This window comes from Nomascus leucogenys, chromosome 18 (assembly GCF_006542625.1).
Source record: "Nomascus leucogenys isolate Asia chromosome 18, Asia_NLE_v1, whole genome shotgun sequence".
NCBI classification, from domain to species: domain Eukaryota; kingdom Metazoa; phylum Chordata; class Mammalia; order Primates; family Hylobatidae; genus Nomascus; species Nomascus leucogenys.
In genome coordinates this window covers 43,627,684-43,644,871 of record NC_044398.1, presented here as the reverse complement: position 1 = coordinate 43,644,871, position 17,188 = coordinate 43,627,684, and the positions used below count along the sequence as shown (strand labels likewise).

General features: G+C 43.0%; 1 protein-coding gene across 1 annotated transcript; it reads left to right on the top strand.

The window, feature by feature from the left end:
• Window positions 1-1,271: 1,271 nt before the first annotated feature.
• On the top strand, window positions 1,272-15,379 carry LOC100599723 (WASH complex subunit 2-like; the record flags this gene model as incomplete). Its single annotated transcript, XM_030797766.1, has 7 exons — window positions 1,272-1,356; window positions 2,388-2,506; window positions 2,980-3,037; window positions 4,252-4,311; window positions 4,703-4,882; window positions 12,919-13,046; window positions 15,224-15,379. Coding segments are annotated over 7 exons (768 nt in total), but the record flags the coding sequence as incomplete, so codon positions are not given.
• Window positions 15,380-17,188: the final 1,809 nt, after the last annotated feature.

The window sequence follows — 17,188 nt, the reverse complement described above, 5'->3', positions numbered from 1 at the left end:
GATATTGAGGACACTGCAGAAAACACTAGACCTGTAAGGGAGGCTGTAGTTGCTATCACTTGGCAGGGTTTTAGAACCAATGACTTGTTTCTTTTATTGTCACTTATTTTGTACCTCTCTCATTTTGCCATATTTGTCATTTCACTTACACTTCGGAAAATAATAGCAAGCATCTCAAATTGCCTCACAAGTACCACTTTCTTGTCCAGATGTTATGATTTTATGAGTCAGATCATTCAGAATATGTCTGGTTCCAGAGTTTGAAGACCATAGTGCTCCTGTCTCTCCGTCCAAGCACCTTTTTCTTATTTTCTTATTTAGATTTTTAAGTATTAAAGTGAAGCATTAAAAAAATAAGGAAATAAAGAGCATCTCCCTTTGGAGGAACATTTTATGAGTCCTATTCTTGGGTGAGCTGTGTAGGGTACATATGTTTAAGTTCATTTAATTAAACTCTGTTTTCTCCTCAGTTCAATTTCTTTGCTCTTGTATACATAATGTTGTTAGGTGTCCAAAGTGAAGTGTACTAGTTTGTTACAAAAAAGCAATTCTTTTGATTTCTCCTGCTGTAGAAAAGAAGCAGACCTACATCGTTTGCAGACGAGCTCGCTGCCCGCCTCAAGGGGGATGCCTTGGGCTGGGTGGACTAGGAGGCCACAAGTGAGCCCCAGCTGCATTGACGGGGAGTGGGGGAGAGGTATTGCAGGGCCCTCTGCTGGCTTCACCAAAGGTGGATTTCCCTTTTTATTAGGAATTACTACAGCAGAAGAGGCTTAAATTGTAGCACTTATTCCTTTTTTGGTTAATGGGCTTCTTTAGATAACTGAACACTGTGGACCCACAAGAAAAACGTACATGTACACATGTAGATAACACTTTACATATAATTTCAGGGGATTAATGGAAACTCCAGAGAACCATGGGCAACAGCTTAAGAATTCCTGGCTGAATATTTACTCCTATATTTTGAGCACATAAGAATGTGCCATATAGCATATTCTAGTTATATAACAAAGTATAAAGATAACGTAATAATTCTTTCAACAAATACAATCCTGTTAAGCACATGAGCCTGGTATGAAAACAGAAGCCTTCTGCCTTACAGAGACTCCTGAGTGCCCACTGTAGGCAGGGCCAGGGGGTTCAGTGCTCTGGTGGAGCTGAGATGAAAGGCAGACATCTTGGTCTTAGCTGTGAGTTATGAGGATGACAGACGTGGAAAGAACCAGGATGTGTATACTGAGGAGGACTTAGTACTATTAAAACTGTGAACTGTTGTTCAAGCCTTATCCTCAGGAGAAGCAAAACCTCGGAAGACACTCAAAGAGAAGAAGGAAAGGAGAACTCCTTCAGACGGTGGGCCTTTTCCCTCAATTCTGTTATTTTAGGAGCCTGTTGACACAGGAATGTTGCTTACATAATTCATGAAGTACTGCTTTACATGCTGCTTTCCCGCTGCCAAATGGGTCTGTCTCCATTTACTTTTCTAAAGCCTCTGGGCTGGGTGCGGTGGCTCACGCCTGTAATCCCAGCACTTTGAGAGGCCGAGGCAGGCGGATCATGAGGTCAGGAGTTTAAGACCAGCTTGGCCAATGTAGTGAAACCCCATTTCTACTAAAAATACAAAAAATTACCTTGGTGTGGTGGTGGGTGCCTGTAGTCCCAGCTACTTGGGAGGCTGAGGCAGGAGAATTGCTTGAACCCTAGAGGCAGAGGTTGCAGTGAGCCTTGATCATGCCACTGCATTCCAGCCCGGGTGACAGTAGGAGACTCTGTCTCAAAAACAAACAAAAGCTTCGGAAGGCATGTTTTGGGGTGCTGGGAGGAGATGTGGATATGGAGTAAAAGTTTCTGTAGAGATTTGATTTATTAGATTTTACAGCAATCATTTCTTTCTAGAATTCTTTAGAAATATAGAAACTTAGAGATCTCTAGCATTTGTTTTCAATAAAGGATACACCAGGCCTTTTCCTATTAAACAGCCACGTCCATTACATTAGACTTGTCTCTGTGTCAGTTTGTAGATCCCTTTGTTTATTCTGCCCTTCCTTCCCCCAGATTGGTTGGGGAATGGGTCTTGAATGTGGTATCTGACCCGAATGCTTGCTTCAGAGTAAATGTAGATCGAGGGTGCTGGCCTAGAGACTGAATGCTGTCTGCTGCAGACATTGACAGACTTGAGAGTGGGGGCCCCGAGAGCCTTTTTAGGGCGTCACTGGACCGTGCCAGGGGTTTAGTGGGAAATTCATCAGACTGCCTCACACTTTGTTAAATAGGGTCAGATAAACTCCATGCCAGTTTGGAGACATTGCAGATGCCAACCCGGGAATTTGAGTTCTAGACCCATCTTTAATACTCCCTGCAAAACATTGCTTTCTGTTTGCTAGATGAAGAGGATAACTTATTCGCACCTCCCAAGCTGACCGACGAGGACTTCTCGCCATTTGGCTCTGGAGGCGGCCTGTTCAGTGGGGGCAAGGGGCTCTTTGATGATGAGGACGAGGAGGTGAGTCCATGGCACCCAGCAACACACCCTGCAAGCTAGCTGTGTCAGGGGTCCACAGGGAAAAAATAGGCTTTGTTTGTTTAGTGGGGGAAAAACAGCTTCTCAGTTGGAAGTTGCTTCTATTTTCATATTCTGGGACATTTTGAACTAAGAACCACAGAGTGAGAAATACGGTATCCTTCTACCCTTTGTTAGGTGAGGAGAAGATGTGCACGTGTTAATGTGAATAATTACTAGGTGATTGTTTCTTGCCTTATCTGTAGTCTTCCATGTTTGTTTTTAATTCCTGGACAGGCCTAAATTATTTTAGGGTCTGATTTTGCCATAGTTATCACTTTGCAACTGATTTTCTGGCAGAGTAGTAAATACGTAGCTTTAAATCTTGTAGGTTATTTTTCCTTAGAAATCCTCAAATGCAGCTATGCTTTCTCCTGGTTTTTTGAATTCTTTGTCATATACCTTATTATAAGCAGAGTGACCTCTTCACGGAAGCCCCGCAGGATCGGCAAGCTGGAGCCTCTGTTAAGGAGGGTAAGCTGGGGCTGGTCAGCTGCATCTCGGTGTGCAGAGTTCCGAAACTGTCTTTCTCACTAGGAGATGGAACCCTGAGGTTGTTCCCAAGCCTTGTTTCTGTGTTAAGCAGGAAGCTATTGTTTTTACTGTGGTCCAGTTGAAAGGAATTCATCTTCACTAATTCATGTCTTGGAAAAAACAGAGTACCATCTGTAAACCCATATCACAGTCTTGCCTCTTTGTTAGGAGAGAACTCATAAAACGTCAGACAAGAAAAGCACCCTAGAGCAATGTTGAGGATGGTTTTCACCGAATGAAGTTTAATTTAAAGAAACATTTTTAACATTCTGTATATAAGTTGGAGACCAGTAATTCCCCAACCGAGTGTGCATTAAAATCATCTGTGCAGTTTTTGTTTTTGTTTTTGTTTTTTTGTTTTGTATTTTTAGTAGAGACGGGGTTTCACCGTGTTGGACAGTTGGCCAGGCTGGTCTTAAACTCCTATCCTAAAGTGATCATCCGCCTTGGCCTCGCAAAATGCTGGGAATACAGGCATGAGCCACTGCACCTGGCCCATTGGTGCAGTTTTTTAAAAACACAAATAGAAATATATTTTTTAACCTACAAATGTTACTCAATAGGTTTGTGTTAGTTCTCGGGACTTGGGAATTAGTGATTCTAAGCGCCGAGTCTCGGGCACACGCCTCAGAGCTGGGCCCTGGAGGCCGCTCCTTGTGCATGCTGTGCGGGCTGCTAGCCTGGCTCTCCTCTGCTTTCTGCTGTGCACGTTTTGGCATCAGTGACTTGCTTGGTTTCCCCCTTTGCTCTTATGTCTTTATTTTTTTACTGATGACTCACACGTTTTTGCGGTTCTTCTTGTTCATTCTCATCCAACTGGAATGGGTAGAGGTGGAACTGTTTGGGGGAGCCCTGGTCATGCTGTCCCTGCCTCTGCCAACTGTGCTCACCACCTCCCTTGGTGTCCCCCAGCTGACCCACTGCTGTGGCTTGAAGACAGTCAGCACGCTCTTCCATTGGAGTCACAGCTCAGATTGTGTTAATCCCCAAAAAAAGTCCTGACATTGGTAGAGAAGAAAACACTACAGAATTTTAAAATGGCTTGTTCAGGAAAAAGTGGTTTCAAATGGTCTGGTACTAGCTGTGTTTTACATTGCACGTATTTCAGGAAGAAAATAGCAAGGAAATGGTTACTCCTTGCTTTCTCATTCTAGAGTCTTCATCATCCAAACCTGGAAAGAAAATCCCAGCAGGAGCTGTTTCTGTATTTTTAGGTAACATAACTTAGGTTTGTTTTCTAAAAACTACACAAATACTGTTTTTTCATTTTCAAAACTATCATCTTCTAAAGCCCGGCTGGAGACGAGGAAGTACCTGGGAGCTTCAAAGGGCTTTGAGCAGCTTATAGAAAGAGCTCATTTACTGATATTAGCTCTTATTCTCCTAGAGCTCAGTGGCCTTGGACTTTTTTGTGTTTGAGTGACCTGGTGATTCTCCATTGTGAGATATTCTGTAGCAGTAATGGATGGAGGCTATTGGGCCCTGTTAGTGCATTTTGTGGATTAACCGAAATGAAAAGTTTTTGGTGGGTGATAATTTTTTTCTGTAAATTCAGCAGGCCCACACTGGCTCACAGCTGTGGCTGTCTTGTCCCTCCACCCACAGGAGACATGGATGTGTTTGGTGCTGCCTCCGTTCCATCACTGAAGGAGCCACAGAAGCCTGAGCAGCCCACTCCAAGGAAAAGCCCCTACGTTCCCCCTCCCACTGGCCTCTTTGATGATGATGATGGTGATGATGATGACGACTTTTTCTCGACACCCCGCAGCAAACCTTCCAAAACAGGTACGTGTTCCTGCCTCTGTTTCTGGGACTTCAGCCAGAAAAAGAACGTTACTTAAAAAGAACATAAGCTCACCTAGTTCTGTATCTCTTACAGTACCAGAATCCCTTCTCCAGCATTCCCGTCATTGAGTTGTTGTGTCTGTACTTACCTAGGTGTGGTGCCTGGGAGGTCTGTTTTGTGAACCAATCTTTTCTGCTCTGTAAGCTAATTACTATGATTATTTTCCTTATAGAGAGCTGAAATCCTTTTCCCTATAATTTTTGCTTGCAATTTCCAGTTCTGACCTTTGGTATTGTAAAGTTTTAATCATACTTTCTTCCAGCTGACCTTAGTCAATTGATTACATGAGCAGCATGTTGTGTGCTGGCCATTTATTTCCCAGCTTCTCCTTTCTCTGCCAAAAAGCTCAGGTGGCCTTGATCTTTCCTCAGATGATGGAGTTTTCATCCCCTTGGCCACTTTGGCATTCTGCTCTCTTTTCCTCTTAAATGTAAGTCCTGTGTCCTCAAGTCATTCCTGTAAATCATTTGTTTTTAAATGTGCAGATGAATCTCCCAGGGGCTTTTGTCAAAATGAAGATTCCGATTCAGTAGGTCCAGGGTGGGGCCTGAGAATTTACATTTCCAGCAAGCTTCATGGTCTGTAGATCACACTTGGAATAGCAAGACCTAGATCCACTGACTGCTCTTCCAGAAAAGAAAGGTAGATCCCTAAGGTGCACATGATTTTCAGCAACTTGAAAAAATAAAAAAGGATGGCATAGGAATGGATGGAACCAGAATGCATTTAGAAGCAGGCTGTCTGGACTTACTGTCCTTTTCCAGCGTTAGGTGTAGAAAGTAAGGATGGAAGCCGAAGTGCGAGGGAAAACGATAGCCTAGTTAATCTCGAAAGAGTGCAAACAGATGCGGAATGCATGCAGGTCTCAGTGAAGATGACAGTGAATGAAGGTAGTAGTGCTTTTTGTAGCTCCACAGGGCTCTCACTTAGTGGATATCTTTGAGAAGTGATTTAGAATCACTAGTAAATTGATGCTGCTTTCTTTGACAACTCCTAGTCTCTTCGGACATTCATGAGTCAGTGACCTCATTTCAGCAACACATGCCCCATTCAGTACAGCAGTGCTTATGGTGGTGAAAGGTTGGAAACCTCCCGAATATTTATCAGTAGAGTAAGCTATGGCCCTTCTATTCAGTGGAATGTTGTGTGACTGTTAAAAAGAAAGGGGTCTATGCTTACTAACTTGGGAATATTTTATAGGTACATTCAGTGGAAAACACAAATGGTAAGACACATTGTTCAAATTATCTTCTCAATAGCTAAAGTTAATTCATTAGTACATCCTTTGGGGGAATTAGAAGCATGTATGCTGAACTGTTCCCAATGTTCATCTTGTTTGAGTAGAACGGTGGAATTATGAGAGGATTTCAGTATTTGCTTTTATCTGCTTTTGTACAGTTTGATTTTTTTTTTATTCTTTTTAATTTTTTTTATTTTTTTTATTATACTTTAGGGTTTTAGGGTACATGTGCACAATGTGCAGGTTTGTTACATATGTATCCATGTGCCATGTTGATTTCCTGCACCCATTAACTCGTCATTTAGCATTAGGTGTATCTCCTAATGCTGTCCCTCCCCCCTCCCCCCACCCCACAACAGTCCCCGGAGTGTGATGTTCCTCTTCTTGTGTCCATGAGTTCTCATTGTTCAATTCCCACCTATGAGTGAGAACATGCGGTGTTTGGTTTTTTGTCCTTGCGATAGTTTACTGAGAATGATGTTTTCCAGTTTCATCCATGTCCCTACAAAGGACATGAACTCATCATTTTTTATGGCTGCATAGTATTCCATGGTGTATATGTGCCACATTTTCTTAATCCAGTCTATTGTTGTTGGACATTTGGGTTGGTTCCAACTCTTTGCTATTGTGAATAGTGCCGCAATAAACATACGTGTGCATGTGTCTTTATAGCAGCATGATTTCTAGTCCTTTGGGTATATACCCAGTAATGGGATGGCTGGGTCAAATGGTATTTCTAGTTCGAGATCCCTGAGGAATCGCCACACTGACTTCCACAATGGTTGAACTAGTTTACAGTCCCACCAACAGTGTAAAAGTGTTCCTATTTCTCCATATCCTCTCCAGCACCTGTTGTTTCCTGATTTTTTAATGATGGCCATTCTAACTGGTGTGAGATGGTATCTCACCGTGGTTTTGATTTGCATTTCTCTGATGGCCAGTGATGATGAGCATTTCTTCATGTGTTTTTTGGCTGCATAAATATCTTCTTTTGAGAAGTGTCTGTTCATGTCCTCTGCCCACTTTTTGATGGGGTTGTTTGTTTTTTTCTTGTAAATTTGTTTGAGTTCATTGTAGATTCTGGATATTAGCCCTTTGTCAGATGAGTAGGTTGCAAAAATTTTCTCCCATTCTGTAGGTTGCCTGTTCACTCTGATGGTAGTTTCTTTTGCTGTGCAGAAGCTCTTTAGTTTAATGAGATCCCATTTGTCAATTTTGCCTTTTGTTGCCATTGCTTTTGGTGTTTTAGACATGAAGTCCTTGCCCACGCCTATGTCCTGAATGGTATTGCCTAGGTTTTCTTGTAGGATTTTAATGGTTTTAGGTCTAACATATAAGTCTTTAATCCATCTTGAATTAATTTTTGTATAAGGTGTAAGGAAGGGATCCAGTTGCAGCTTTCTACATATGGCTAGCCAGTTTTCCCAGCACCATTTATTAAATAGGGAATCCTTTCCCGATTTCTTGTTTTTGTCAGGTTTGTCAAAGATCAGATAGTTGTAGATATGCGGCATGATTTCTGAGGGCTCTGTTCTGTTCCATTGATCTATGTCTCTGTTGTGGTACCAGTACCATGCTGTTTTGGTTACTGTAGCCTTGTAGTATAGTTTAAAGTCAGGTAGCGTGATGCCTCCAGCTTTGTTCTTTTGGCTTAGGATTGACTTGGCGATGCGGGCTCTTTTTTGGTTCCATATGAACTTTAAAGTAGTTTTTTCCAATTCTGTGAAGAAAGTCATTGGTAGCTTGATGGGGATGGCATTGAATCTATAAATTACCTTGGGCAGTATGGCCATTTTCACGATATTGATTCTTCCAACCCATGAGCATGGAATGTTCTTCCATTTGTTTGTATCCTCTTTTATTTCATTGAGCAGTGGTTTGTAGTTCTCCTTGAAGAGGTCCTTCACATCCCTTGTAAGTTGGATTCCTAGGTATTTTATTCTCTTTGAAGCAATTGTGAATGGGAGTTCACTCATGATTTGGCTCTCTGTTTGTCTGTGATTGGTGTACGAGAATGCTTGTGATTTTTGTACATTAATTTTGTATCCTGAGACTTTGCTGAAGTTGCTAATCAGCTTAAGGAGATTTTGGGCTGAAACAATGGGGTTTTCTAGATATACAATCATGTCATCTGCAAACAGGGACAATTTGACTTCCTCTTTTCCTAATTGAATACCCTTTATTTCCTTCTCCTGCCTGATTGCTCTGGCCAGAACTTCCAGCACTATGTTGAATAGGAGCGGTGAGAGAGGGCATCCCTGTCTTGTGCCAGTTTTCAGAGGGAATGCTTCCAGTTTTTGCCCATTCAGTATGATATTGGCTGTGGGTTTGTCGTAGATAGCTCTTATTATTTTGAGATACGTCCCATCAATACCTAATTTATTGAGAGTTTTTAGCATGAAGGGTTGTTGAATTTTGTCAAAGGCCTTTTCTGCATCTATTGAGATAATCATGTGGTTTTTGTCTTTGGTTCTGTTTATATGCTGGATTACATTTATTGATTTGCGTATGTTGAACCAGCCTTGCATCCCAGGGATGAAGCCCACTTGATCATGGTGGATAAGCTTTTTGATGTGCTGCTGGATTCGGTTTGCCAGTATTTTATTGAGGATTTTTGCATCAATGTTCATCAAGGATATTGGTCTGAAATTCTCTTTTTTGGTTATGTCTCTGCCAGGCTTTGGTATCAGGACGATGCTGGCTTCATAAAATGTGTTAGGGAGGATTCCCTCTTTTTCTATCGATTGGAATAGTTTCAGAAGGAATGGTACCAGTTCCTCCTTGTACCTCTGGTAGAATTCAGCTGTGAATCCATCAGGTCCTGGACTCTTTTTGGTTGGTAAGCTATTGATTGTTGCCACAATTTCAGAACCTGTTATTGGTCTATTCAGAGATTCAACTTCTTCCTGGTTTAGTCTTGGGAGGGTGTATTTGTCGAGGAATTTATCCATTTCTTCTAGATTTTCTAGTTTATTTGCATAGAGGTGTTTGTAGTATTCTCTGATGGTAGATTGTATTTCTGTGGGATCGGTGGTGATATCCCCTTTTTCGTTTTTTATTGCATCTATTTGATTCTTCTCTCTTTTCTTCTTTATTAGTCTTGCTAGCGGTCCATCAATTTTGTTGATCTTTTCAAAAAACCAGCTCCGGGATTCATTAATTTTTTGAAGGGTTTTTTGTGTCTCTATTTCCTTTAGTTCTGCTCTGATTTTAGTTATTTCTAGCCTTCTGCTAGCTTTTGAATGTGTTTGCTCTTGCTTTTCTAGTTCTTTTAATTGTGATGTTAGGGTGTCAATTTTGGATCTTTCCTGCTTTCTCTTGTGGGCATGTAGTGCTATAAATTTCCCTCTACACACTGCTTTGAACATGTCCCAGAGATTCTGGTATGTTGTGTCTTTGTTCTCATTGGTTTCAAAGAACATCTTTATTTCTGCCTTCATTTCATTATGTACCCAATAGTCATTCAGGAGCAGGTTGTTCAGTTTCCATGTAGTTGAGCGGTTTTGAGTGAGTTTCTTAATCCTGAGTTCTAGTTTGATTGCACTGTGGTCTGAAAGACAGTTTGTTATAATTTCTGTTCTTTTACATTTGCTGAGGAGAGCTTTACTTCCAACTATGTGGTCAATTTTGGAATAGGTGTGGTGTGGTGCTGAAAAAAATGTATATTCTGTTGACCTGGGGTGGAGAGTTCTGTAGACGTCTATTAGGTCCACTTTATGTAGAGCTGAGTTCAATTCCTGGATATCCTTGTTAACTTTCTGTCTCGTTGTTCTGTCTAATGTTGACAGTGGGGTGTTAAAATCTCCCATTATTATTGTGTGGGAGTTTAAGTCCCCTTGTAGGTCACTGAGGACTTGCTTTATGAATCTGGGTGCTCCTGTGTTGGGTGCATATATATTTAGGATAGTTAGCTCTTCTTGTTGAATTGATCCCTTTACCATTATGTAATGGCCTTCTTTGTCTCTTTTGATCTTTGTTGGTTTAAAGTCTATTTTATCAGAGACTAGGATTGCAACCCCTGCCTTTTTTTGTTTTCCAGTTGCTTGAGGGATCTTCCTCCATCCCTTTATTTTGAGTCTATGTGTGTCTCTGCACGTGAGATGGGTTTCCTGAATACAGCACACTGATGGGTCCTGACTCCTTATCCAGTTTGCCAGTCTGTGTCTTTTGATTGGAGCATTTAGCCCATTTACTTTAAACGTTAATATTGTTATGTGTGAATCTGATCCTGTCATTATGATGTTAGTTGGTTATTTTGCTCATTAGTTGCTATAGTTTCTTCCTAGCCTCGATGGTCTTTACAATTTGGCGTGTTTTTGCAGTGGCTGGTACCTGTTGTTCCTTTCCATGTTTAGTGCTTCCTTCAGGAGCTCTTTTAGGGCAGGCCTGGTGGTGACAAAATCACTCAGCATTTGCTTGTCTGTAAAGTGTTTTATTTCTCCTTCACTTATGAAGCTTAGTTTGGCTGGATAGGAAATTCTGGGTTGAAAATTCTTTTCTTTAAGAATGTTGAATATCGGCCCCCACTCTCTTCTGGCTTGTAGAGTTTCTGCTGAGAGATCAGCTGTTAGTTGATGGGCTTCCCTTTGTGGGTAACCCGACCTTTCTCTCTGGCTGCTCTTAACATTTTTTCCTTCATTTCAACTTTGGTGAATATGACAATTATGTGTCTTGGAGTTGCTCTTCTCGAGGAGTATCTTTGTGGCATTCTCTGTATTTCCTGAATCTGAATGCTGGCCTGCTTTGCTAGATTGGGGAAGTTCTCCTGGATAATATCTTGCAGAGTGTTTTCCAACTTGGTTCCATTCTCCCCATCATTTTCAGGTACACCAATCAGACGTAGGTTTGGTCTTTTCACATAGTCCCAAATTTCTTGGAGGCTTTGTTCATTTCTTTTTATTCTTTTTTCTCTAAACTTCCCTTCTCTCTTCATTTCATTCATTTCATCTTCCATCAGCGATACCCTTTCTTCCAGTTGATCGCATCTGCTACTGAGGCTTCTGCAATCTTCGCGTAGTTCTCGAAACTTGGCTTTCAGCTCCATCAGCTCCTTTAAGCCCTTCTCTCCATTGGTTATTCTAGTTATCCATTCTTCTAATTTTTTTTCAAAGTTTTTAACTTCTTTGCTATTGTTTTGAATTTCCTCCCGTAGCTCAGAGTAGTTTGATCGTCTGAAGCCTTCTTCTCTCAACTCGTCAAAGTCATCCTCCATCCAGCTTTGTTCCGTTGCTGGTGAGGAACTGCATTCCTTTGGAGGAGGAGAGGTGCTCTGTTTTTTAGAGTTTCCAGTTTTTGTATTCTGTTTTTTCCCCATCTTTGTGGTTTTATCTACTTTTTGTCTTTGATGATGGTGATGTACAGATGGGTTTTTGGTGTGGATGTCCTTTCTGTTTGTTAGTTTTCCTTCTACCAGACAGGACCCTCAGCTGCAGGTCTGTTGGAGTTTACTAGAGGTCCACTCCAGACCCTGTTTGGCTGGGTGTCAGCAGCGGTGGCTGCAGAACAGCGGATTTTCGTGAGACCACAGATTCAGCTGTCTGATAGTTCCTCTGAAAGTTTTGTCTCAGAGGAGTACCCGGCTGAATGAGGTGTCAGTCTGTCCCTACTGGGGCGGTGCCTCCCAGTTAGGCTGCTCAGGGGTGAAGGACCCACTTTAGGAGGCAGTCTGTCCGTTCTCAGATCTCCAGCTGCGTGCTGGGAGAACCACTACTCTCTTCAAAGCTGTCAGTCAGACAGGGACATTTAAGTCTGTGGAGTTTCTTGCTGAGTTTCTGTTTGTCTGTGCCCTGCCCCCAGAGGTGGAGCCTACAGAGGCAGGCAGGCCTCCTTGAGCTGTGGTGGGCTCCACCCAGTTCGAGCTTCCTGGCTGCTTTGTTTACCTAAGCAAGCCTGGGCAATGGCGGGCGCCCCTCCCCCAGCCTCGCTGCCGCCTTGCAGCTTGATCTCAGACTGCTGTGCTAGCAATTAGCGAGACTCCGTGGGCATAGGACCCTCCGAGCCAGGTGCGGGACACAATCTCCTAGTGTGCCGTTTTCCAGGCCCGTTGGAAAAGCGCAGTATTAGGATGGGACTGACCCGATATTCCAGGTGCCGTCTGTTTCCCCTTTCTTTGACTAGGAAAGGGAACTCCCTGACCCCTTGCGCTTCCCAAGTGAGGCAATGCCTCGCCCCCCTTCGGCTCGCGCACAGTGCGCTTCACCGACTGTCCTGTACCCACTGTTAGGCACTCCCTAGTGGGATGAAACCGGTACCTCAAGCAGAAATGCAGAAATCACCCGTCTTCTGTGTCGCTGGGGCTGGGAGCTGGAGACCGGAGCTGTTCCTATTCGGCCATCTTGCAGTTTGATTTTTTTTAAAGCAGGAGCCAAGCCTTCATTTCTCAGATTGGTTAGATGATTGACTTGGTGGCCCTCTTAAATGATCTTTCTTCCTCTAGATCTCTCTTCACCTTGTAAGCCAGTCCAAGCTACTCTAAGCACAGGAGATGGCTACTTGGATAAGCATGTCAGCCACGTGGATAAACTATCTGTTCTGTCTTTCAACTGAGCTGCTACTATGCTCTTTGAAAAATTCCAAGGGAAGAGTATAGTTCCACTTACTGTTTCTTTATACCTAATCAAGAAACAACATAACTTTTTATGTTTATTCTTCAGGAGGGAAGAATGTTTTAATCTGTGAATTTTGTGATAGGATGTTTGACGTTAGTGTCATTTTATGCCTTGGTATTTTTTAAAGGCAAAGTCCAATCCACTGCTGATATCTTTGGTGACGACGAAGGAGATCTGTTCAAAGAAAAAGCCGTAGCATTGCCAGAAGCCACTGTGAGTCAGACAGATGAAAATAAAGCAAGAGCAGAAAACAAGGTGAGCAGGAGGGAAGCCTTAACGCAGGAGCATTGACCTGCAGCATTTTAATAATTCGTCCGGAACCCAGAGGAAAGTACTGTTCCCTTTCACGTTCATATTGAAGAACTTCAAACAGAAAGTGGAAAGAACATTGCAGTGAACACCCAGATAACTGCCACCCAGATTGATCAGTTCTTAGGGTTTTGGCAAACACTTAATGGATGTAAACCTTGTTACATATCTATTTTTTTCCTGAACTGTTTTCATGTAAGTTGTTTGAACTGTTTGCTGCATGGAACTGTTTCCATGTAGTCATTGTGACATTCTACCCCTAAATATTTCATTAAGCCTCTCTTGAAAAGACTTCCATATAACCACAATGCCACTATCAACAGCTGTGAGACTAACAGTAGTTCTATAGTAGAATCTAATATCTGGTCTGTATTAGAATTGCTCCAGTTGCCGCAGAATGTCTTTGTAAAATCACCCCAACAAATAGAATACAGATTTAAAATGATCTCACCTATAGTTTATATTGTAATTTCCTCTCTTGTCCCCAAAATGCCATTTATAGCAGCGATCCCCAAAACGTCTTTGGCATTAGGGACGTAAGGAGAGTGCAACCTGCAATCTAGATCCCTCGCACGCACAGTTCACAATAGGGTTTGCCCTGCTATGAGAATCTGATGCTGCCGCTGATCTGACAGGAGGAGCTCAGGCAGTAATGCTTGCTGCTCACCTCACCTCCTGCTGTGCGGCCCGGCTCCTAACAGGCCATGGACTGGTCTGCAGCCCAGGGTTGGAGACCCCTGCTTTATAGTATTTTTTTAGGTTTTGATTTTTTTTTTGTTTTAAGAAACCCAGGATTCGGGCAGTGTGTCTGCATTGCATTTGGTTGTCCTGTCTCTTTGGTCTCCTTAATCTAGAGCAACACCTCACACATCTTTTTTTTTTTTAAATGACCAGCCACTTGTCTTGTAGAATGTGTCTCGTGAATTTGCTTGATTATTTTCCTATGAATAGATTCAGGGTGAGCAGTTTTGGCAAGAATACAAGCAGACAGGTTTGTGCGCTTCCAGGTGGATCACCTCCCAACACACATCAGGTCCACTGTCTGCCTCATTCAGACACGTTTATCACTTGGCTGTTAGGGTGCCCACCACACTGCTTCATTGGAAAGGTACCCTGTTCTCTTTTGCCATTGATAAGTTGATCTCTAAAGTGATAGTTGAACACAGTGTGAATATCTGTTCTCTCCCAGCCTTTTACTCAGTGTTTTGAAAATCCACTGATGATCTTTTCTTGACTCAGTTAACCTGTTAGCGGGCATAAACTACTATTTTTTTTAATTCTGTATTTCTTATTAGTTGGCATTCTTCTGAATGAAGTTCTTTCTCTCCCTCTCCTTCCCCAATTTTTAGTATTGCTTCGGGATCATAGATTCATTCTGCAGTGTAGGTGATAATCCATTACAATCATTCTTCTTCTTTTTTTTTTTTTTTTTGTGAGACACGGTCTTGCTCTATTGCCCAGACTGGAGTGTAGTGGTGCAATCACAGCTCAGTGCAGCCTCAACCTCCTGGGTTCAAGCGATTGTCCAGCCTCAGCCTACCAAGTAGCTGGGACTATATGCGTGCGCTACCATGCCCGGCTGATTTTTGTATTTTTTGGGGAGACGGGGTTTGACCATGTTGGCCAGACCATCATTCTTTTCGATGCTCAGATTGACCTGCATTTGGCCAGTGCGTGTGTCCCCAGCAGTCTTTAAGCCCTTCTGACTGCTTGACCTTTCACTGCTGTCCTGCACGGCTGGTCCCTCCTCTTTCTACAGTTTGTCTCATCATGTCATGTCCTGGCTGTGAAACCCTGACTTTCTCCTGCCGACCACCTAAGGCCCAGCATTCAGAACCTGGTGGGCCTGTCAGGCAGCCTGCCTTTCCATGCTGTCTCTCATTGCATATGTCCCATCTGTGCACCCATTGACCCAGGCAGTGTGTCATGCTCCCTGATATACCAGATGTGTCCTCTCTTTGTCTTGCTGTTCTCTTAACAGCCCCCTTGGTTTGTTGCCTATCACAGCAGAGACTCCGTGCGTTTTCTAAATGGTTGATTGAGTAAACCCTCCTTTCTGGGCATCTTATGTGTTAATGCTTAATTTTTCTTTTTCTTTTTTTCTTCCCCCCGCCGCCACAAAGGTTACCTTACCTTCCAGCAAAAATCTCAAGCCCTCGTCAGAAACAAAGACTCAAAAAGGCTTATTTTCAGATGAGGAGGACTCTGAGGTATGGAATTCTTTTCTTAGTTGTGGGTATTGGTCTATGGATATGACATAGAAACTATTTCTGAATCAGGTTTTTCTCAATAGAGTTATAAGACTTTTTGTTAAGTACTCCAGTTCTTTAAAAATTATCTCTAGAGGCCAGGAGCGGTGGTTCATGCCTGTAATCCTAGCACTTTGGTAGGCCAAGGCAGGCGGATACCTGAGGTCAGGAGTTCGAGACCAGGCTGGCCAACATGATGAAACCCTGTCTCTATTAAAAAGACAAAAGTTAGCCGGGCATGGTGGTGCGAGCCTGTCATCCCGGTTACTCAGGAGGCTGAGATAGGAGATTCACTTGAACCCGGGAGGCAGAAGTTGCAATGAATCGAGATCACACCATTGCACTCCAGCCTGGGCGACAGAGCGAGACTTTGTCTCAAAATAAATAAATGAATAAAAAATAATCTCTTGAGAGCACAGGGTCTTTAGAAAGCAATATGTTTACAATACTTTTCACTTTTGAGTTGAACTGTATTTACATTTCCTGGGATGAGAATACTCTCTTTTTAGGATGCTCAGATTTTAAACTGTTAATGGGCTTACGATGTGATGAGGAGCTTGCACCAGAGTGGAGGTCACCATGCTACTTCCTTTATTCACATTCTTACTAACTAGACCGTGGCTTAATGCTGTAGCAGATGGGTTCTGGCATAGCCATCTGTCTTGTCGAGACTGAGACCACTAACAGCCTGTGGGACCCTGGTTCACAGGTTGCTTTGGTCTCTCCAGGAACCTTAGAACCACCTCTCAGAATTTCACTGCTTTTCCTGAGTCTCTCAGGCCTAGGTTGTCTTAGATACAATTTTAAGTTGGCCTTTTAGGAGATCAGAGAACTGTATGAGAATGTAACGGGAAGTAATAAGCCCCTTTTACAGAAAAAGATGTGGACATGGCAGAAACTTACATGTATTTCAAGAAACTGTGGGCTCTAGGTTAGGCTCTCATGGTCGGGCTTTGCACTCACAGCGAGGATGAACATGGAACCCTTTGGAAGTAGAGTGATTGCCCTTGATGTAAAGAATACCTTTCAGGCTATTATTTCACTGAAGGCGAGTGTACAAAACATGGGAATTAACCAAAGTCCAGTTAAATCACAACCCTGACCCCTGAGAAACAGCATGATGGGGCCTCCACCATCTTATCCTCATGTCATGGATCCCGTGCGTCACCCACACCTGTACCTCGGGGTCTTTGCACCGGCCCCTGCCACTCTGAGGAATGCTGTTCCCAGAATCCAGCTTGCTTCCTCACTCTTCGACTTCTCTGTGAGGCCTCCCTGATGAAATACGCACAACGGGAAGCCTGCTAGCACACACCACCCTGTGCTCCTGGTCCCCTTTCCTATGTCACTGTTTACCACGGCACGTGTTGCCAGGGACAATGTCTATTTACTTATTCATTGTCTCTACTTCCCACTAAAGTAAGTGCCACGAGGGCAGGACTTTTTATTCCCTGTTTGTATCCCTAACACCCTGTCCTTAATACCAGTGCTTGGCATGTGGTAAGCCATAGGCTCTTGTGGCTACACAACATGTGCCGTGTTCTCAAGTGGGGTGATTCTGTCGATGTCTGGAGAAACTTTGGGTTGCCATGCCTTGAGGATTAACTAGGTGCTACTGACATCTAGTAGCTGGAGGCCAGGGAGGCTTCTGAACACTGTAGAATACACAAGACCACCCTCAACACAAAGAATGATTCAGCCCCAAATGTCAACAGTGCTGAGGCTGAGAAAACCTGTGTTAGACCAACACTATCCAATAGAAACACAAGCAAGCGGTCGGGCCCAGTGGCTCACATCTGTAATCCCAGAACTTTGGGATGCCGAGGCGGGTGGATTGCT